The sequence below is a fragment of the Nesoenas mayeri genome (genome assembly GCF_963082525.1).
Source record: "Nesoenas mayeri genome assembly, chromosome: 2".
Lineage (NCBI taxonomy): Eukaryota > Metazoa > Chordata > Aves > Columbiformes > Columbidae > Nesoenas > Nesoenas mayeri.
In genome coordinates, this window is record NC_137543.1 from 98697795 (window position 1) to 98717901 (window position 20107).

The window sequence follows — 20107 nt, forward strand, 5'->3', positions numbered from 1 at the left end:
ACCTGGTCCTGGCCTGTCCATATGATGCTAGCCTTTCATTCTGTTGTCCCAGCTCCCTGTTGCAATGTCTAGTTTGCTTCATTTGTCAGTCTTATTTCTGAATATCCATCTGCTCCTTACCTTCCCAGTGTCCTCTTTCTTGCTCAGGTGAATAAGGGAGAAGTTAGTTGTAGTAAAGGCTGCATCTGCCCCACCGAGGTGCTGCAACACCTCTAGAGCTCAGACCTCTCAGCTGCTAAGACAGAGTCATGCTCCTTTCCTGCCTAAAATAATTTTGCGATCATCTTGAAAAACAGAGCTTGTCAAGCTCCACTTAAGGAATGCTTCTTCTGTAAAAGGGCACCTTTCAATATTTATAGCTGAAAACATAAGGCTGCATGTCATTATTTGCCTTTATACAAAATCAGAAGAGAGTATTTTAGTTTCTGGCAGATCTGAAGAAGAGTTATACAGGTAAGTGAAGAGTGTTTACAGATAAAAAAGGCAATGGATAACTTCAGCAACACTCATACAGTATCACCTGCTTTCAAACACTCGAGTCAGACAGAAATTTCAACATAATATATGAGTCTAGAAACTCTGAAATAGAAATGCCCAACTTGAAGTCATCCTATTTCTTCTTTATCTCCACCCTCAGTGTGAGGAGACAACTCTGTAATGTTTCAGCTGAGTACACAAAACATCAGTCCTCTTTGAAAACATCTGCCAGATCTTATAACATAGCTTCAGACTTGTTAACAACCTAATTTATACAAATCAAGCTCTACCACTGAACAAGCCCAAGCCCAGTGTGAGTGATTCTAGTTCTTGTTGGTACTTGTGCTGGTAACTATGTGTTCCGTATGTTATGTTTTTAGGTACTCCTTTGTTGTAGCTATGGGATACCTCACATTGTGCCACATAAGCCGAATATACATATTCCATTATGGTATTCTCACTACAGATTTTTCCGGGTGAGTGAGTCTGCAAGGTGGGTCCTATGTCAATTTGTATTAGTTAAATTTGGTATGTTTTGAGAATAATTTTTATGTTATCTAGGGAGTGCCTGCAATTTTATTTCCCTTAAGCTTTTTCTAAGGCTACTTTTTTACAAGGAAGGAATAAACACTGTGTGATTTTTGCAATGACTCATTATTTCTGCTGTTTTCTTGGTAGGCACTATCTAGTTAGGAAGGTAGAATTTGGTTAGCTAGACTTGCACTGAGAGCAGCCTGGGAGGATGAGCCTGTGCAGTGACTCACCCATGCTGGAGGAGCACTTGCAGGCTTGGTGAGCCATGCAGCTGTGGCTCTGGTCCCTGGTGGTCTCCCCGGAAAGGTGGGGTGGATTGCTCTCCTCGCACCTTACTGAGCACAACCATCAGCTCTGGGTCACCCTTTCCCCTGTTCTGATTTACCTCCATGCCCCAGCTGGAAGGTGTTTCCCACCCAGGGCACTGCAGCAGGCAGAAGGGGAGGGTTTGGGCAGGGGCGAGCGGCTGGGGGACCTGGGAGGTCGGCGAGTGGGTGAGCTGGGCAGAGAGACATGAGATCAGCTTTTGCTGTCAGCACTGGTCTTATGGGTTCTCTTGCAGGGACAGGTTGTGGCTGCTGTTTAAATAGCACAACTTTTATGTGCCGTGCATTTCTGTGGAACAGTGTTTTTCATATATACTGTAGTCTCTGATTTTGCTGAAGCAGTAGAGGATGCTTTACAAAATTACAGACAGCTAACCCTATATATTTCGTTTATTAGATGGAGGTATGCTTTTGCATGATTTAAAAACAATGGGATAATCTGTAGTTGTTTAACTGAATGTCTGAATACAGAGTAAGTAGTAACATAGTATGAAAAATTTCTGTAAACCGCACAGTACCTTGTAAATGCCTCTTCCAAGGCTCTGTCTTATAGGCATCGAATAGGATACTGAAGGGTTTTGCTGTCTGTGTGCATGTGTCTTTGTATGAGGTGGTAGGTTTAAGCATTTAATTTAAGGAGGGAAGGTTCTTCTGAGACGTTTGAGTTTTTATTAGAGGAAGGGGAAGAAATGGCAACTCATACATTTAGGGAAACTTAGTTCTATATTTTTTTTCTGCACTTCTTTTAATACACAAAATCATGTCTTGAAAGAGCGTGACATACCAAGAATGGTATTGGAATGGTAAATGGAATTGAATGGTAAATGGAATTGGAATGCTATAGCTCTGTGTGTGTACAAGACAGAGACAGAGTTGTGAGAGAACATGTTTTTCTGAATAGTGCTTTCAGAAATGCGCTGTGAAGCATATTAGCTGTCTCTCTCTAAAGAAAGTTAATAAAGATCCAACTGAGACTGAGGTAGAAGAAGACGGATGGTGGTTGTTTATGTTATAGACTAGGTAGCATTTTCTGCACTCTTGATGAAAAAGGAGCTACTCCTATCTAATGATGAGCTTGAGTATAATAACAGTACTGAAAGAATAGTACCTAAATTTACTCTGTTATTTGATTTTGTCCTGATGCGTCAAGATATAAACCAATTCCTAAACTTCAGTCAAACGTAAAACTACCAAGCAGTAAACAACTGGAAAATGAAGTATGGATGTGAATTATATCTTCATGGTGTATTTTAAAAACTAAGAATAAATAAAAATATTTTAGTGGTACTAATAAAAACTTTCAATCCAAAGTGCTGAAGCCCACGTCAGCATCATAAATCTTACTTAAAACCTGTTTTCCTGAGCTGTAAATAATATGTGCCCACTGAAGCTTTATGCACATACCTAAACAGATGTGGTAACCCACAGACACAAAATATACTCCCTGATGGTAGTTTTACCATGTATGAGCAGCAACTGGACCTTCTCTTGCTCATTCTGCTGTGTTTGGTGGTTCTACATCTATTGCATATGGTAATAGGGAAGCATTCAAACAGGCTCCTGGCTGGAAGGATGCCCTTAATGTTCTCCCTCAGAAACAACAGAGACAGAATTTATGGAGCGATGTCCATCTCCTTCCAGCCTCCCATCCTTTTTGGGCAAATGTGACTGGGCTTATACACTGAGAAGGCAAAACACTGGATTTAAGGGAATCTTTAAGGGAGAAGAGAAATCCTGTCATCTGCCAACTTTATTTGAGGTCTTGGTATCCCATAAGTCTCTGATGATATCTAATTGCAAGGATGAATCTTTATTCCACATCAAAAAGGCACATAACCAGTTGTAGCGCCATCAGATTCCCAATGTCAGTTCCCTAAAGTGACAAGACAGATGTTAAATGAGTGTTTCCCTGTGTCGGTGCTGAAATGTGGCATACCTCATTTGCTCTCTTGCCCTGCTTTGTGCACTCAACACCTTGCATGCATAATCCTTTTGATGTGTGCTTGCAAATGTATTTTATTGTTATTTAGTAATAGTTGATTGACCTATTTGTTTGGAGTTCCCCCATTTTGAGAGCACAGCTTATAAAATTAAAGTAGAGATGGAGAGAACAAGGTAAATTCTGAGTCATGTCTTAAGTAAACTGGAAGAGGGAAGATCAAACTGTGACTCATCACTTCAAGGTTAAGAAGTAAGGAAACTTGTTCCCTACTGGTGACTAGTTAATTCTTCTAACATGTGCAAAGGGTAGGTTTGGTCACTGACTCCCACAATCAAAACTGTACTCAAGCTGCTTGCAGCAATTTCTGGATTTAAGAGTTTTTTATGCATTGCATAGTCCTAGATGAAAACTCTCTCTTTTTTTTTTTTTTTTTAACTACATGCCAGGTTTTTATGAAAAGCAGTTCCAGTTTGCACTTAATTTTCAATTACTTTTTTTAAAAGTATATGTATTTTATTGAACTTCTTTCATATTATTTCACAAAAATGCAGTGACATAGTTTAGGAATTTTATCTTGACTACTTTCTCAAAGAAAATGTTGAACACTAACTGTAAAATAACTGAATGCTGTGCTTCCCCCTTAGTACAAATCAGTCTTAGAAACATGCATATTTTATTTTGCTTGGTTTGCCATAGCATTTATACATTGTACCTAGAAAAACTAAATCATAACTCTTTTTCTCTCTATTATTTCTTCTTTATGCTAAGAGGATTATGCAGGTAAGTTGCCTGGTTTCTATACAACTTTATAAAAATGGTAATACTAATGTACAATTTGGGGTTTTTTGATACAATACTCAGACTCAGTCTGAGTATTGTAATATTATGGCCTTAGGGAGAAATTGGTTTAAATCAAGGGAACTTGACTGGGATTTTTGGAAACTAGTAACAGGTATGGTTGGAGTCTAGCCAACTATATGAACAAGTGCCATATGCAAATCATCATCTGGATGGAACTCAGAGGAGCTCCTCGTCCGTATGACGTTGTATCTGCTTTAATCCTTTGCTCAACTAAGACCATAGAGCTTTTTGGTTTCCTCTTTTAATTCTTGCAGCGTCCAAGCAACATTTCCTAATATTGCAGCTCATTTAGTGAATGTCAGGGAATGATTGTGCATACGTGAGTGTTTTTGTACCATACTTTACAGAAAAGAAACTCAGTTTGTGAAAATCACCACACACATCGGCATTGCTTTCAACATTCTGTTGGTCTTTGAGAGATCAGAGCTGAATTATCAGGGAGACTCAAGCAGTTTTCCTCCCTACAGATGTCAAATCTGTACCTCTTACGTGAGTGTTCTGATGGACATCGCTATCCAGAAAGAATGGACATCGTTATGTGTTCACTCTATACCAAATGCAGAACTGCAGCATTATTCTCAGCAACCTGCTTAAAAAGGGATGGTCAGTGAAAGAGCCCTCTCGAAAAGCCATATAAACAGATAATTCAGTAACAAGTATCACATCAAGCAGTGAATTTTTGTTGACTGGTTAATGCTTTGTTGCTCGTTTTTCCCCTCTCAGTGGCTTACTGTCAACCACAAAAGAAAGGAACCAAGGTACAATAGCCAGTTTTTACAAAGGAAATACATCTGCTGATGGAAACCTACATGTTCTCTGTTACCGTGTTATTATAAAATGCCATACAGAAATACTAACTGGTCCTGTGAGTTCAGTTGGGGTTTTTTTGTTGTTGTGTCTTGTTTGTTTGCTTGTGTTTGGTTTTGTTGTTTTGTTTTGTTTTGTTTTGTTTTTTTAAATGTACGAAGTGCAATACGTTGCACTTCATATTCTAGCAGCTGTGGGTACCTGTGCTCCGCAGCACATCCCCAGGGGTGGCACAGCAGGGCATGTGCAGGGTGGGCAAGGGGGGGTTAGTCTCTTTGTTGTGCCTGCTCATGCCTTGCCTGCTTCACTGGGCATTTGTCCACTTGAAACTGCACCAAGATCACTTACCACTGGTGACACAAAAGCCCTGCAAGAGCTGCAATGTGGGAAAGAGCCAAAGTTCAAGCAGGCAGTCATTCCTACTGACTCCATGCATCTGGTGCATCCCAGGACTTGTCTCCAGAAGCAAATACTCTTTAAAATGAAATGCTCCTATCATGAAGGCATAAGAACTGTTCTTTGGGAGCTTTCAACAAAAAAAAATGAAGTTACTTTGGAGGTGTGATGTGTTTAGTGAAGTATGTTTCCTCTGTGTGCTTCAGCATTTCTTCATTTTGCTGTCAAAAGCACAAGTAGGAGCCCGCTGCCAGTGATACCGTCATGGTGTCTGTGGCTTGGCAATCCCCTCAGCAGCGTGTTTAATGTCGTAGCAGAGTGCGACTGCGTGAACTTCTCCTTGTGGCTTCAGGGCTAAGGAGATAAACCTGAGATAAATATTCGCTGTTTTGGAAGCTTGCCTGCAGTGAGCCTTTTGACTCCACCTCCTCTCTTAGTGAAATCGGGTCAGTGGAAACTATTTCTAGTGAGTGTGTGCCAGACTCCTCCACAGGATTACCTAAGGTCAGGCAGACTCTGCTTGGTAAATGTCTTTTCTCTACTAAGAATCGAAGCTCGCTCAGTGCAGAAGCTGGCGTGTGATACAGGGAGGATCCCCACAGCAGGGGGACATCTGCTGACATCTTTAGTTCCTGTACTTCTGGGCAAATTTATTACATTGAGGCAAGTCATGTTTGAAAATGACATTAACTGGTATGTTTTCATTCAGAAGGTTTAATTAGGGAGGTAAAACCCACTCCTGAATTTTCTGTTGCATCTTTGTCTAGTGTTATTTTTCAAGGCATCTAATGTAAGCTAAAGAGAGTTTTGTGTGTTTTTTAAAAATTCGTTGAAATTTCCTATTTCATACAGACTCCCTGGGATTATTTATTTATTTATTTAAATTAAAATTTGGCCACTATGGTTTGTGTGTAGGAGGTAATCTACAACTTGAGATAAAACTCTTAGCTAATACATAAATCAGAGGGAGGAAAAAAAAATCTAATTCTGTGCTAGTTTGTAACTAGTGGATGTAGAGGATGTATCATCGTAGTGCTTAGTGTGCAGCTGCAAGGCGATTGGAAGGTGTTCAAATATGACTGAGTTCAAGTCATTTGGACTTCTAAAATAGGTGTTTTATTTCAAATGCCCTCTTTCTAAGGGTAAATTTTAATGCTTCATCTGTAAATGCAAGTATAGTAGGTATGCTTTATTTTAAAAATAATCCTTATAATTTGCCCCAGTCAAAATAACCTGTACATATCTCAAAATTTGGGAGAAAGAAAGATTATTGGAAGTTTTATAGCTTCATCAATTCTTCTTCTTGTTCGTAGCACTTCTGGCTTTTTCCAGTAGAGTCAAAGGTTTAAAATATTATCACGTTAGAGACAGTTGACTGTATGTGATATGATGCTGTATTTTACACATTAACTTGCTCAGTGTTTTATTGCTGTTTAAAATTAGAGGTTACCTGAAAGGCTGAACAAAAATAACCATTCACATGTGTATTGAGGAAATGATTATATTACTTTTCCCCCTAAATTAAATGTATTTTTCTTATCTAATTTTTAATACTGATTCAGGACTTGTGTCCTCACGCGTTGCTCTACAAATATGGGGGAAAGGACTGTTTTTCATTCTGAAGAAACAAAAGCAGTCTTAGACATGCTCTATGTATGTGTGCATGATGAGGAGAGATTGGTGAGTCCCCAGGGAGGAGTGGGAAAAGTGTAGTGTACAGAAGGTGGGAGGGGAGGCCCACACCCCAAAGGGGAGCCGGAGTACGCCAGAGCTCCAGCACTGCTGTTGCTTTGTTGTGCTCTGCCCTGTCCTGCAGTGAAGGCTTGGTCCCCCAGTGAGATGAAGTCAGTGTGGTAATGGTAGACGGGTGAAGGAGGAGGAAGATGCTCCCTGTTCACCTGAAACCTTGCTCACCCTTTGTGTGAAGCATTTAGTGATACTGATCTTGTGAAAGATTTAGAGGGTGTCATCCTGTTGCCATCATACAGCAGGTTTCCACCTTCCCAAGTAGGGTATAGAAGAGATATGCAGATGTGTAATATGATGAATGGCAGGAGAGAGAACTGCGGGTGTCTCAGATGCACTTTGTGGGTCTCCCTTCCACCCATGGTGGTGGCAACATCACTTTTGTGCTCATTTGTCTCCTCTGGAGTTGTGGTTTGAGGGAGGCAGACTGTCTGTCTTTTCTGATTAAAATGCATAAGACTGACTTTTTCTGCTGGGTTACTATGCGCCATCAATGAGGTGATGGAATCCTAATATAGATGAAGAGAACTGTTCCTCTCCTCTCCTCTCCTCTCCTCTCCTCTCCTCTCCTCTCCTCTCCTCTCCTCTCCTCTCCTCTCCTCTCCTCTCCTCTCCTCTCCTCTCCTCTCCTCTCCTCTCCCTGCACTTCTGCTTCCTTCAGTTAATCAGCACATCAGGACTGTTTGTGTTTTGGTTCTCTCTGGCTTATGGTGGGGGCCCCATTTTCTAAGACAAATGTCTAAATTTAGGCCACTTAAAGGCACACAGTTTTGGCTCTGAGCCTGAGGTTTAAAGTTACCCACTTCAATATTGGCATAAAGTGCTTGCTGTAAGAAACATATGCAGCAAATTGCACCAATTTGTAACAAGTGTTAGTGCTCACCCGTAAAGCTAAAAGGTCAAGCACTGATAAAATAAAAATCTGTGTTTATTGCAATAGAACTGCTGGTTCACTGACAGCCTCTGTCTCTCTTAAGGATTAAAAAAATCTGCTTTCGTATGCTTATGGATTGGGGTTTGTGTATCTTTGAAGCAAAGCTAAATTTTGTCTGAATGGGAAAATCTATTTTGAGAAATAGTATGTTGAAGTTAATGGTGAAAAGAGCTTGTAACTAACTCTTCTTGAAAGATGAATTGGAATAAAAATTAGAATGACCCAAAGAGAGCTGCTGAACAAATCCTTATGTTATGGTTGTATTCCAGACTTATATTTAATTATATTTAAGTGTATATTTAAGCTTGTTCTGGGTTTTATATGCAAGCTTTTTTACTGACATTTCAAGTAGAGACTGCTGAAACAATAAAAGTAGTTTCTGATGAAGAAATTGACTGATACTACATGTTGTCTGTTTTTGGCTAGAAAATGCAAGTTATCTGCTCATGCAGAATTACATGCAGACTCTTGAAAAAGATCAGCCATATTTAGTATTAAAGAAAAAGACCACTTATGATGAAAGAATGTGTTTTTCCAGTATTCTTGTGTTTACCATGTTCAGCGTATTAACAATCTTGAAAATTAATTTGATTTATCATAGTGGGATAATCAGATTTCAAACAGTTTATCTTAGCCTTTGGATTTGCATTTAATTGGACCCGTAAATCAATTTTAGTTGAGGATGATTCAGAATGTCCTGGAAATCTCTGCAGAACATGAATCAGAGATATCATTGAATGTAACTATTGCTTTTTTGAGAAATCAGTGGGGAAAATACAGTGCTCAAACTAAAACCAAAAAGCCTTCAGCTTTTTTCCTTCATTGGATTCCAGAAAATATATTACAATGTTTGAAATGAATGGCCATAATATTTTGAGTAATCTTCTATGTCTCTTTAAAAAGTTCCATTTACCTGTCAAACTCTGTAAATAGCCTGTGCACAAACTCGGGTTTTAATTTCTGTATTGAAGACAACATTTGTGTTCAAGCAGAAACCTCTGTATGGTTTATGTTGATAATTTATGAGCGAATTGAGAAACAATTCAATTGAGAAACAATTCAGCAAGCGGCCGAGACGGCGGAGGCGGCCCCGGACCCCGCCGACATCAATGGGCCCCACTTCGACCCGGAGGTTTTCCTTTGTATTAATCCTTGAGATTGTATTAATCCTTTCCATTGTATTAATCCTTAGAGAAGACAAATATCTTCTGTGGAACTGATTTTACATATAATCATCACAATTAAAGCTTTAAAAATCATGGTGTCTCCTCATCACCCATTACAGCCTCCTGGATATTGTGGTTGTGAAGGTCTCCTGAGATCTGGGCGCCCTGTGCTGGTGTCCCCAGTGGCAGAGAGGTGGGGAGAGGCAGCGTTAGCAGGTGCTTATCCCTCATTTTGCCTGCCATGGGTCCTTCCTGATTACAGGTGTTCAGTGCAGAGTTTTGTGATTAGGGCTCCACAGCCCTTAGAAGCTGTTATTGACCACAATTAGCCCTGGAACCTCTGCCTGTGAGAGACTGGTTAGTTCTCCCCATGGTTTTGCCCCCATCTTTCTTCTTATGTACCTCCAAATGCTTCTGGCTATGTCCTTTACCCTCATGGGGACCAGCTCCTGATGCTAACAAGTTGAGTTTTGCCTTTTTTCTATTCCTTACCTGCAGCAGCTCACATTTGCCTACAGGGCTAAGAAGCTCTGTAAAGCTGGTTACATAAATATTAATATAAGCAGCCCCACTGAATGTAATGGCTATTCCTAGGCTGCTTGTTATGTTGGTCCCAAAGCTGCTGGGTTGTTGTAGCCTGTAAGTGTGGCTCAGCTACAGCTAGCTCATGATTTTGGGATGCTCCAGATCTCACATGCCCAAACACTCCCAGTTAAATGTGACATCTTGGACAGGCTGTTGCAAGGCAGTTGCATGGCCAAGAAGCAAGTGGGAAACTCTGCTGTGCTGACTCTGGTATTTGCACGTAGCCCTAATTGATAGGGCTATTCATGTGGGGAAATAAGCATGTATATTGGCAGAGTTGATGTCCATCTCCTCAATGCCCTAAAAAAACAATAGGAGACTAACGGTAAGGAGAGCCATAGTTATGTCACAGCAGTGTTGCTGTATTCTGATGCTGTGTCATTTGGGGCTTGAATTTGGTCTTTGCCTGAAAGGAAGCCCAGTGGACTGCAGAAGCTGGTATTTCCTAAAGCTGGTATTTCCTAGTGGCATGATTTCTGCTGAATTACAATTTGCATTGCTGCAGGATGTGGAGACATAAAATAAGGCTTTGTGTGCACTTAGCAATTAAAAATTCCAGTGCAAGTTACTGTGGGGTTGTTTTGAACCCAGGCAATTGTCTTACGCCTGACTTCCTCCTTCAGTTTTAATTGGATGTTTTCCACTCGTTGCTAATACAGTTATGCCTTTTAAATGGATAAAGACATTCAGTAAGGAAGCTGGGAATAATACGAATTATGAGACATTTAACTGTTGTTCTGTCTTTGTTACAGTCCGCTGATGATAATTACACAGAAGATCACAACACTTGCATGCCAGTTACATGATGGTAAGAAGAGGAATCTCTTTGCATGTCCTGAAGACAACCTTTTTATTCCAGCACATTCTGTCATTGACTTACGGAGTGGATGAATGTAGTTCAGCGAGTCATTCCAAATGAAGAAGAAAAATGCTTTTTGAAGGAAAACTAAAGACTTCAAGTTCTGATCAGTTCTCTAGGATCAAACTGTCTTTGCAGTAACAAAGGCAACTGTTCTTCCCTTTGCGGGCTCTACTTCTTTGGGGCCCAGTTTGCATTTTGACTAGCAACAGTATCTGCTGTTTAGATGCTACAGTGCATTTTCTTTAAGCTCTCAAAAGGTGCATTTGATACATTAATGTAACTCACGCCTTTAATGTCAGTGTAGCAAAAATATCCTATCGCTGATATATTTAGTGATGATACACTTCATGAGTTGGGAGAGACAGAATTCAACAGCTTTTTGCCAGTGTAGGGAGAAGCACAGTTGCAAGCAAAAGAACTTTGCCTTCAGTCTTGTGCTGTGCTGTGACAAAGAACACTATTATTTCCCAGTGAAATGCCTATGTCTAGTACAGCACAAAGACTAGAAATGTCATCAGTGCTGTTATTGCTCATGTCTCCTGATGTTGCAGTATGAACTTCTGATAGTCTGAGGCCCATGGTGTTATAAGTTGTGGGTGGCTGAATTAGTAGCCTTCTATGGAGTTGTAATCATCTAGAATTTAGGTGATGGCCACACCACAGACTGCAGGGTCTGGCATTGTTTTCAGGCCACGTTTACACAAGTGGATCTAATGCTTTTAGCTGTCTGTAATGGGTGCAGCTTGGAGCTCTGTGTGGGCTAATTGACCTTGTCACTGACATTTGTGTTCCTGAGGCTTTTCTGCTTCTGTTATTTAAGCTAGCCAGCTCAGGTACCACTGCGTGCTGCAGTGGCATGCAGCCTAGATGCACATCTAGAATATTGAAGGTAAATGAACAGACAAAAAGGAAAAGATAGCAGCAGAGGCAGGAGCATTTTAAGCAAACCACAAATCCATCAGATTAATGATGATGGAAGAGGCTCATTACATTGTGAACATCCATATACAAAACAGTTGATCAAACAGAGGCAACTTGCTGTTCAAGCATCAGTGACAAATCTCTGTTTCTAAAAATTTAACATAGCTGCCCATAAATGGAAACAGACAAATAAAATATCCAGTCCTTTAAGTAATTAAGTGCTTAATTGTTTCCCTGAAACTCACGCCCTCCCAGTATTTACAAACTGAAATAACAGAGAGAGAATGGGAATGAACAGCTTATCAGCAGTCTTTTTAGGAAATGGGTTTTGTGTGTGTATATTGGTAATTATGGCCAGTATGCTTCGAACAGTAGTGTTGATTGATGCCAGGCCCCTGGTCTTGTGAAGATGTATATATGAACACTCAGCATCAAGTGCTGTGACTCACCCTGTGGTAAGTTGTTCTGCTGAAGCCAGTGGGATTCCTCACAGTGTGTACAGCCAAAGCTTCAGAGTCAAGGTTTTGAGGTATTTGCTATGAGCAATGTCTGTTTATGAGCTGACCATCACACCAGATTTTTCTGTAGTTTTCCTAGGACAGCAAATATGTATCTACCTTTGGCCCCAAAGGTCTTGTGTGCTCAACAGGAGGTCAACCCTTCTAGCCTGGACCTTGTATGATTCCAGATTATTACTGATGTGTGTGTTTAGGATTGCTCCAGCAGCAGGCAGCCAGGCTGCTTCTTCACACCAGCAAAGCTTCTGTTTCCTGAGAGCCCATTTCTCTTCCACTGCCCACTCCTCCTGCTGTGAAATGCTCCATTTCTCAGCAAGGAGCCAGCGGGAGGCTTGTGCCTAAATGAGCCGGCGGCTTCTGGGAACAGAGGTTTTTCCAGCCCAGGGCTGTTAGCAGAGGCTGCTGGGGTCGCTGCCAGTTGGTGGCATGGCGAGTTGCATTGTGTCTGTGGGAATGCTATGGCTGCTTCTCCTCAAAGTGTAGTGAGGGTGAGACAGGGAATGAGGTAGGGAACTGGGTAAAGAGGCAGCATGGAATGTGAATGTACATCACCTAAAAGTTAGGAATTGAGCTGTATTACAACTGCCTGTGACAGCTGTTGCTTGTGTTGAAGCTTATGGCTTTAGAAAGTTATCTGTGGGATGCAAACATAAGGCTTGGTGCATAGGTTTCATTGTCTGGCTTTCAGAAAGCTCTAACATGGCTTTTCTTTCTAGGAATAGGACGACAAGCTGAGGAACTCACTGCTGAGCAAAATCGGCTTGCTGTAAAGTAAGAATTTAATTCCCCTAGTAACTTGTGTTTCATTTCATACAAAGAATTTTAGGGTTTGGGCTTGGCGTGGTGGGTTTTTTTTTTGTTGGTATTTGTTTGTTTGTTTGTTTGTTTGTTTTCCTTTGCAATGCCAGGACCAACTTATTGGCCTAGCCACAAAAACGTTCCCTGCTTCTTCCCAGCCTGCGATAAGGCACAAGATCTACCTGCTTTTTCTGTCTGCTTGAGCACTTTTGTTTTTATAATGCTACTATGAGTGCTCTCCTTACATGTAAAGAGTTTCTCTGTTATATTCCTTATTTCTTCAATCCAGGACTTCTGCCTTTTTCACCTTATGCTAGTTAGTAAAACACTGAAGTACTTGGCAATGTCCCATTGACTTAAATATATACTCCACGTTCCACAAAACTAGTCTTTGCTGAATCAGCTCTTACATTCAGGCTAAGACTGTACTATATGGACTTTTTTGGCTATTGTCTTCATACTATCTGTGATATGTTATTTTTTTCAAGTAGAATACTCCTCTATCAGCAAACCACTGCATAGTAAAGTCCATTTTGGTTTGAATCTGACACATTAAGTACTGCTTTTCTTTGCCATAATTTTAGGACACTGAAATTTTATTTTTCCTGTCTCCCTCCATAATGTTAATACTCATAGTCCTTCAAGTTATGTGATTAGTCTTCTCATTATTCAGAGGGATACAGCATGCTGGTCATTGTTAGAGTGCCTTTTTTTTTCTAAATACAAGTGCAGCATGCAGGTGAATTCTTTCTTTCTTTCTTTCTTTCTTTTTTTTTTTTTTAGAAGAATAATTAGTATTACAGAATTAGATAACCATAACTACTTTTTAGCATGAAGTGTTTGTTTAAGGCCAAGGAAATTATTTCCCTCGTTTCCAAGGCAGAAGATTGAGCCATCAGAAAGTCTACCTGTGATCTTCTAAAAGTAAGAAGGGAGTAATTTCTCAAAAATCAAAAATCCTGTAGGGAGACTCATAGAACTTTCTCTGTGACCCATAGCTTTGTGTCTATCTTTACAGCTGACAGCATAATGTTTAACTGCACTAGGCCCTTATGACCATATGATTAATTCTAGTCAAATTCTCACCAAACAGGCTTTTTTTTCCTTGTACAGTAGATGAGCTCATAATAGAAAAGTACATGCCAATAGCTTAAGTGTCTGTGGCAGACAAGTCATAACTGAAGAGTTTTAAATCCCCTTTGGTAATACAGCCTTTTGTCTTCTCTCCTGGTTTTGGTCTGCTTTTGTTTCTCACTCGTCCTCTGTACATTCCTTCATGCATTGCTCATGTCTCTCCACCCACCCATGTTCAGAATGTACATTGAAATGCCCAAATAATGACTTTATTTTTAATCTTACTGTAGAGCACAAAAGTGCGAATCATGGACCAAATTTTGCAGAACAGAAAAATGACCCTTACCCCAAATTGTTTGCTGCATCTTTCTGTGAAATTTCACCAGAGAACATATCATTCAGGCAGTAACATCTACAATAGCCAGCAGGGTGAAAGCAGAAAATCCTGGCTAAGCTATCTGTTTATTCAAACTAATTCTGCTTCAGAATAAAAGTAGGCAACAGCAAATGTTTAACTGTTGCTTAGTTTTTCAGCTAGAAATGTATGTTTAGGTCTGAAAGAATTTTAAGTGGTATTTGGTTTATGCATGTCCATCTGTGTCTTGGACAGTCTGGAAAGTCTGTGCCCTAGTTTCTTTTCTCATCTGGGGACTCCTCGTTTACCTGGATGGTGACTGTTGGCACATTTGTGGAGAGCACTGTGTATCTCAGTGCAGAATTGAAATGTTGGTGTTTTCTGCTGTATAAATAAAGCAAGCCCAACATTTTACAAATTACACTGGTAGTGAGAGGCCTATGCATCATTTAGTTTTACATCCTACTGATCTGTAGCAAGGACAGTGGATCTTCTTCATTTTACATCTAATGTAAACTCCCCTCGAAGCAACTTGTGGGATTTGCACTTGCGAAATGGAAATAACGAACACAATAGGCTCTCTTTGACTTTCATCTTCAGCTGTCTTTTGATTTTTGTGTTTTCCCCCTAGTTCCTCTTCCCGTTTGTGACGCAATACAGGCAATTACTTCCTTTATTTGGACAGTAGGACAGAATACCTCTTCATTCTCTTCCTCTATGTCCTCACATCACATTGCCCATTTTTCTGAAGGCTGAACTGAAGGGTGGGTGAGAGCTCCTCTCAGGCCTGCTCCCCACCCTGTGGTTTGCACAACAAGACAAGCTACTGCATCACATTGCTTGGTGGGACCAGCGTTACTCAGATTGTGGTCTGCCAGCCCATACAGGCCCCTGACATAGTTGGCAGATGTCCAAAACCTGTTACCAGCTTCTCACTCCTGGCACCGCTGGCCTGTTCAAGATGTGCAAGTCAATGTGTTTGAGAGTGGGTGTCTAAATTTCTCACTGTTTTTAACTAAAATGTTTCTAGTAATAAGATTACAACTTTTCAAATCAGTGGCATTAATTCACTGGTATTTTAAGCACTTCCTTGTTACCCTTGTGCTGACTGCCATCTGCCAGGCATCACCAGGATATAAGAGAGGCTGCGCTTCATTTTCTCCAAAACAGATCTAATGAAGTTTCAGCTGGTGGGGAGGGTGGCAGGAGAGAGTTGAGGACTGAGGCAGAGAGTACAACAAAAAGCATTCGTGAAAATCTTTGCTGTGTTTTACCTAGTTTGTTTTTTTTTCTTTTGTTTTGATGTGCGTGGATGATTTTCACAGGGCGAGACCTTCTTTACTGGAGTATTTAAGCTATCTCCTCAATTTTATGAGCATCATAGCTGGGCCTTGCAGCAATTACAAGGATTATATAGCCTTCATTGAAGGAAGGCATGTGCACATGAAACTGTTAGAAGTGAACTGGAAGCAGAAGGGTTATGACAGACTTCCTGATCCTTCTCCAACTGTAAGTTTTAAAATGGCAAAGATTTATTGTGAAAGGCAGGAGAGTACAGCTTCGTACATGTTTCTCATAATTAAAAACTAAGAAGAAAAAACATTTTTGGGTTATCTTCCTAGTAAAGATTACAAAGGCTTTTTTTTCTTTGAAGTGGCTGCTGTTTCTATCACAGGGTTGGGGTGAAGGGCTAGTGTCTTCCTCTTGAATTCCCCAAATGTGTTTGGCTTGCAAAACGGGTCATTGGTTAATGAGTGTCCTTTGTGCAGCGATGGGAAAGGTCTGCAGGTTCTGACAATGACAAGTTGCAGTTCAGCTCCAAACAGAAGAGGACATGTCAGAAAAAAAAAAAGAAGTCAAATCCCACCCATAGGGCAGGAGATGTTAGAAGTACATGAATCACAACTAATCAGAAACTGTCGCTTGCAAAGGTGCTTTGCAAGAGATTCTCACGCTTTAAGATGACTGAAGGTAATTTTTCATACACAATTAACACTAATATTATTTTATATTTTGTTAATATTACTGAAGACCTTCCTATAAAATGACCTGCTTGTAAGACAGGATAACATAGCATGAGAAGTAGATTCTTCTCCTTTACCTTAAATTGACACTGAATGCGCAGCTACGTGAGTGTGTGCAAAATGTCTCTTCTGAATGTGCCTAAACATACCTGATTCCTGTTGCACATGGTTGTATTTCTACTGACTTCAGTAGTGTTACTTCTGACTTACATTAGTCTGACTGAGGTCAGAATACGCCTGTATTGTGTTAGATGCAACTGAGCAGAGAATATGAAAATTTGCAACATAGGCATTTAAAGACAATTGCACATTACTTTATTCCTGAATATGAAAATGATATAAAAAGACTACTTGAGATAAAAATAAAATGCATTGTTTTTTCAACATTTTGTTGAAAGTGTTTTTTCAACACTTTTATTAGTCTTTTGAGAACATAAATAAATTTTTACATGGTACCCAAGTGCCAGATTTACCTTTTGAATTCTGACTGTATCAAGTAGTTTACTCGTGATGTGTATTTGAAATTGATCTTCTAACTACTGACATGATTGTTGATAGTATTAGTATATGGAAAGCTAGGGAGTGGTCACAGAAAACAGTATGGTGTAGCAGATACACTATATCATGGGAAGGTATATGTGCTGTGTAAGATGTATGCTTTTTGGACAAGTGGTTTTTAGCAAGATCTCTGGATGATAGCTGGGCAATAAGACCAGCTGTTGTACTGAATACGAATGCTTTTGGCTTCCAGAAGGAATCCAGTCTTTAGTTCCAGGAGATGACAGTCAATATAGGGAAGATTTCTCCTTTATGTTGTAGAGTTTGGGTTTTTGCTTGTTTTATTTCTAATTTTAGGACCTTCGCTAAATAATGTAGGACTCCCATGTTAAGTTCATCACCAGTTTTGACTTCTAATTGTCCTTTGTACCTACCTATAAGAAGTTCAGGAAAACAAATTAAACCAAAGCTTTAGCTGTGGCCTTTCCTTTGTTACCTCTTCTAAACTAATTATCAACTTTGTCACTGCTAATTTAATTAGTCCTTGAAGTGCATTTGGTTTGTATGTTATGAGTACTGCCTTTTTTTTTTCCCCTTAAGCAAATATTTCTAATGAATGTTTCATTGATGTTTGTGCTTTTTTAGGGAGCAGTGATGTACAAGCTGTGTATCACACTAGTATCTCTCATTTTATTCTTGACACTTACCAAGAACTTCCCTATGGCATATATTATTGATAATGAATTTCTTGATAAAACACCCTTCTTGTCAAGACTTGGTTACCTGTATGTTGTAACACAGGCAGCAAAACCAAAGTATTACTTTGCGTGGACTTTAGGTAAGTCTGGCTGCATCACTTATTTTTGTAGGCAATAAATAAGATAATAAATGGGGGAGGGGGTCTGAAACATTGTGTGGAAACAAAAATAAATGAAACCCTAGACCTGTAGTTCCCGTGGGAGACATACATGTGTTCCTGTAGGCAGTGGACCACATCAAAGTGGGGAGATGTCAAAAGTTTTGAAAAATGTTCATAAAATCTCCTCTACCTTGTCTGACATCTCTTGCCTCTGGAACCAAATCTGCTTTTCAACTTCTTGCCAGTAAAGACAATGTAACAATTTCCTCTTACTTAAAACTTTGTAATTGTACAAAAATAAGTTGTATGGCAATTCTTAGGAAAAAAGGTTTCCCTCCTCTAAAGCTTTATTCATAATTTGCCGCCTACATCAGACTTCTCTCTTCATGTGGGACATCTTCAGCACATGCATCTGTATTAGAAAGCTGTAGTTCTTGTTGGGGGGCTAAAGTTAGACTTTGTCTCCAGGGCACTGTATGATCCTGTGTGTGTTAGCTTTGAGCGGTCAAGAGAAAGCATTGAAGAACCGTGGGGAAAGTGAGGAATGAAGGAGGTCTTGGGAAGGACCCAAGAATCTCAGCAAGAAAAAGGCAAGGATAAGGAAGAGGGCTCATTATAGAGAGAAGCAAATTTCTTTTATTGGGAGCCAGCTAGGCTGGTGGTCAAAATAATCTTTTTGTATTTTACCTTCTTCCTTTTAGAAGGCACCTTTCCCATCCATGTGTGAGGAGTCAAATCACTTTAAGCCAGGCTGAAAATTGGGAGACTGAATTTTTTTGCTGGTATTACAAGCCTGTGTGTAGGGAAGATCCTGAAAACCCAGCCAGCAATGCATACACCTGAAACTGAGAAGAGTGTCATTGAGATGGAAAGAGCCAGGGAAAATTTTAGGTTAGAGAAGGTTGTTCATTTATTTATTTATTTATTATTAGTCTTGTTGCTTTAAAGTAGGTTCTCTCCCAGATTTTAGAATTCCATCATGAGTTTGTGCCTGTCTTCATAGCACTTACAAAGCAAAGTCAGTTTTCATTTTTGGGAAAGAAATGCTTACTTTTAAAAAGTGTAACTTAACCAGGCTTATATTTTCTAAATGATCTAGAAGGAAAAGCCTTACCTGTATTTTCACTTTCCTTTTGCTTCCAATAATCCTTGGTGTTGACTGCTCCTAATGATCAAGAGATAATGAGTTCCTCCTGTTTTCTTAGTGCTCCGAGAGGGGATTTCCCGCAGGGGCATGTTAAAAGTAGGATTTTGAGACCCAGTGATGAGAGGGCTCCCAGGCAAGGCTGAGCAAGGAGGCAGCTGACTGGCACCCTGAGAAAGAGCAAGAATTGCAGCATGTGAAATGCCTACCGTTACCCAAGCTTTTATTTGCACTTAAAGTAGCTAAGTCTGTAACTGGAGTTACTCAATATTTGATTTGTAGAGATGGCGGGGTACTTAGGGAGGCACTGAGCAACAGAATTAGCAGAAGGCTTTGTCTGTGGAAGTCTGAATGAAAGTCTTAATTAAAACAACGGTGTTGGTACTCAATAGAAGTGGTAAGCATGTCTTTGAGATACTGAAGTTTTCCTGAACTCCGGAAAATGCTGTGACATTCAAGTATGATAATTGATTTTGTGGCATCTCATATACATCTATCTCAGATTGATAATAAAGGCAACATACAGGGAAAAGTGATTTTTATCTATTGCTGTCTTATTTTTATTTTATTATCTTATTCCTTCTGCCCAAAGAGTAGATAGTCTTTCCTCTTGAGGAAATGACTCTCGTGTCACCTTATAGCAGTGTCCCTTTGCCAAGAGGAAGCTTCTCTTTGGAGGAGAGAATGCTAATTGCTGTAAAACTGAATTAATTGTGTGTTTAGTGTCATACTGACTTGTAAGAAAACACGGCTCCTCTAGCAGTCTGATTTGACCCGTTTTGATTTGATGTTGTAGCAGATGCAGTCAACAATGCAGCTGGTTATGGATTCAGTGGAGTTGATGAGAAGGGCATTTTCCACTGGGACCTGTTGTCCAATTTAAATATCTGGAACATTGAGGTGAGTTAAAGGAGTGGCCGCATTTGTGTAATTATAGACAAATGGGCATGATAATGAGGAGAAGCTTTGCTGGAAGGAAAATAGGTCGATGCCATCAGTCCACACCTCTTTGACATGGGGAGGTTTTGTATTTTATTTGTTGGGCAGATAAGAAGCATCTGTCCCACAGCCTTCATCATGCTCTGTATTCAGGTTGCATTTCTAAATAGTTTATAGAGGGTTAATAAATGATTAATCAGATGTTTAATAAATGAGCAGTCAATTAGAGTAGATTGTGGCTGAGTTCAGCAGGTCAATAAACTGCTCACAGCTATGATTCTCTACCATCTGTAGTGTATTCTGTTTATTTACTTCTAGCAGTCTTCCACTTTTGTAACCCA

General features: G+C 39.9%; 1 protein-coding gene across 1 annotated transcript in view; it reads left to right on the forward strand.

Moving 5' to 3' along the window:
- MBOAT1 (membrane bound glycerophospholipid O-acyltransferase 1) overlaps nucleotides 1–20107 on the forward strand; it is a gene marked incomplete at both ends in the record, with an annotated part of 56016 nt that overhangs the window by 27736 nt on the left and 8173 nt on the right. The window contains 6 exons of the mRNA XM_080340575.1: nucleotides 858–953; nucleotides 10527–10582; nucleotides 12792–12846; nucleotides 15628–15811; nucleotides 17470–17662; nucleotides 19624–19727. Coding sequence (XP_080196701.1) covers nucleotides 858–953; nucleotides 10527–10582; nucleotides 12792–12846; nucleotides 15628–15811; nucleotides 17470–17662; nucleotides 19624–19727 — 688 coding nt within the window. The remainder of the gene's footprint in view (nucleotides 1–857; nucleotides 954–10526; nucleotides 10583–12791; nucleotides 12847–15627; nucleotides 15812–17469; nucleotides 17663–19623; nucleotides 19728–20107) is intronic.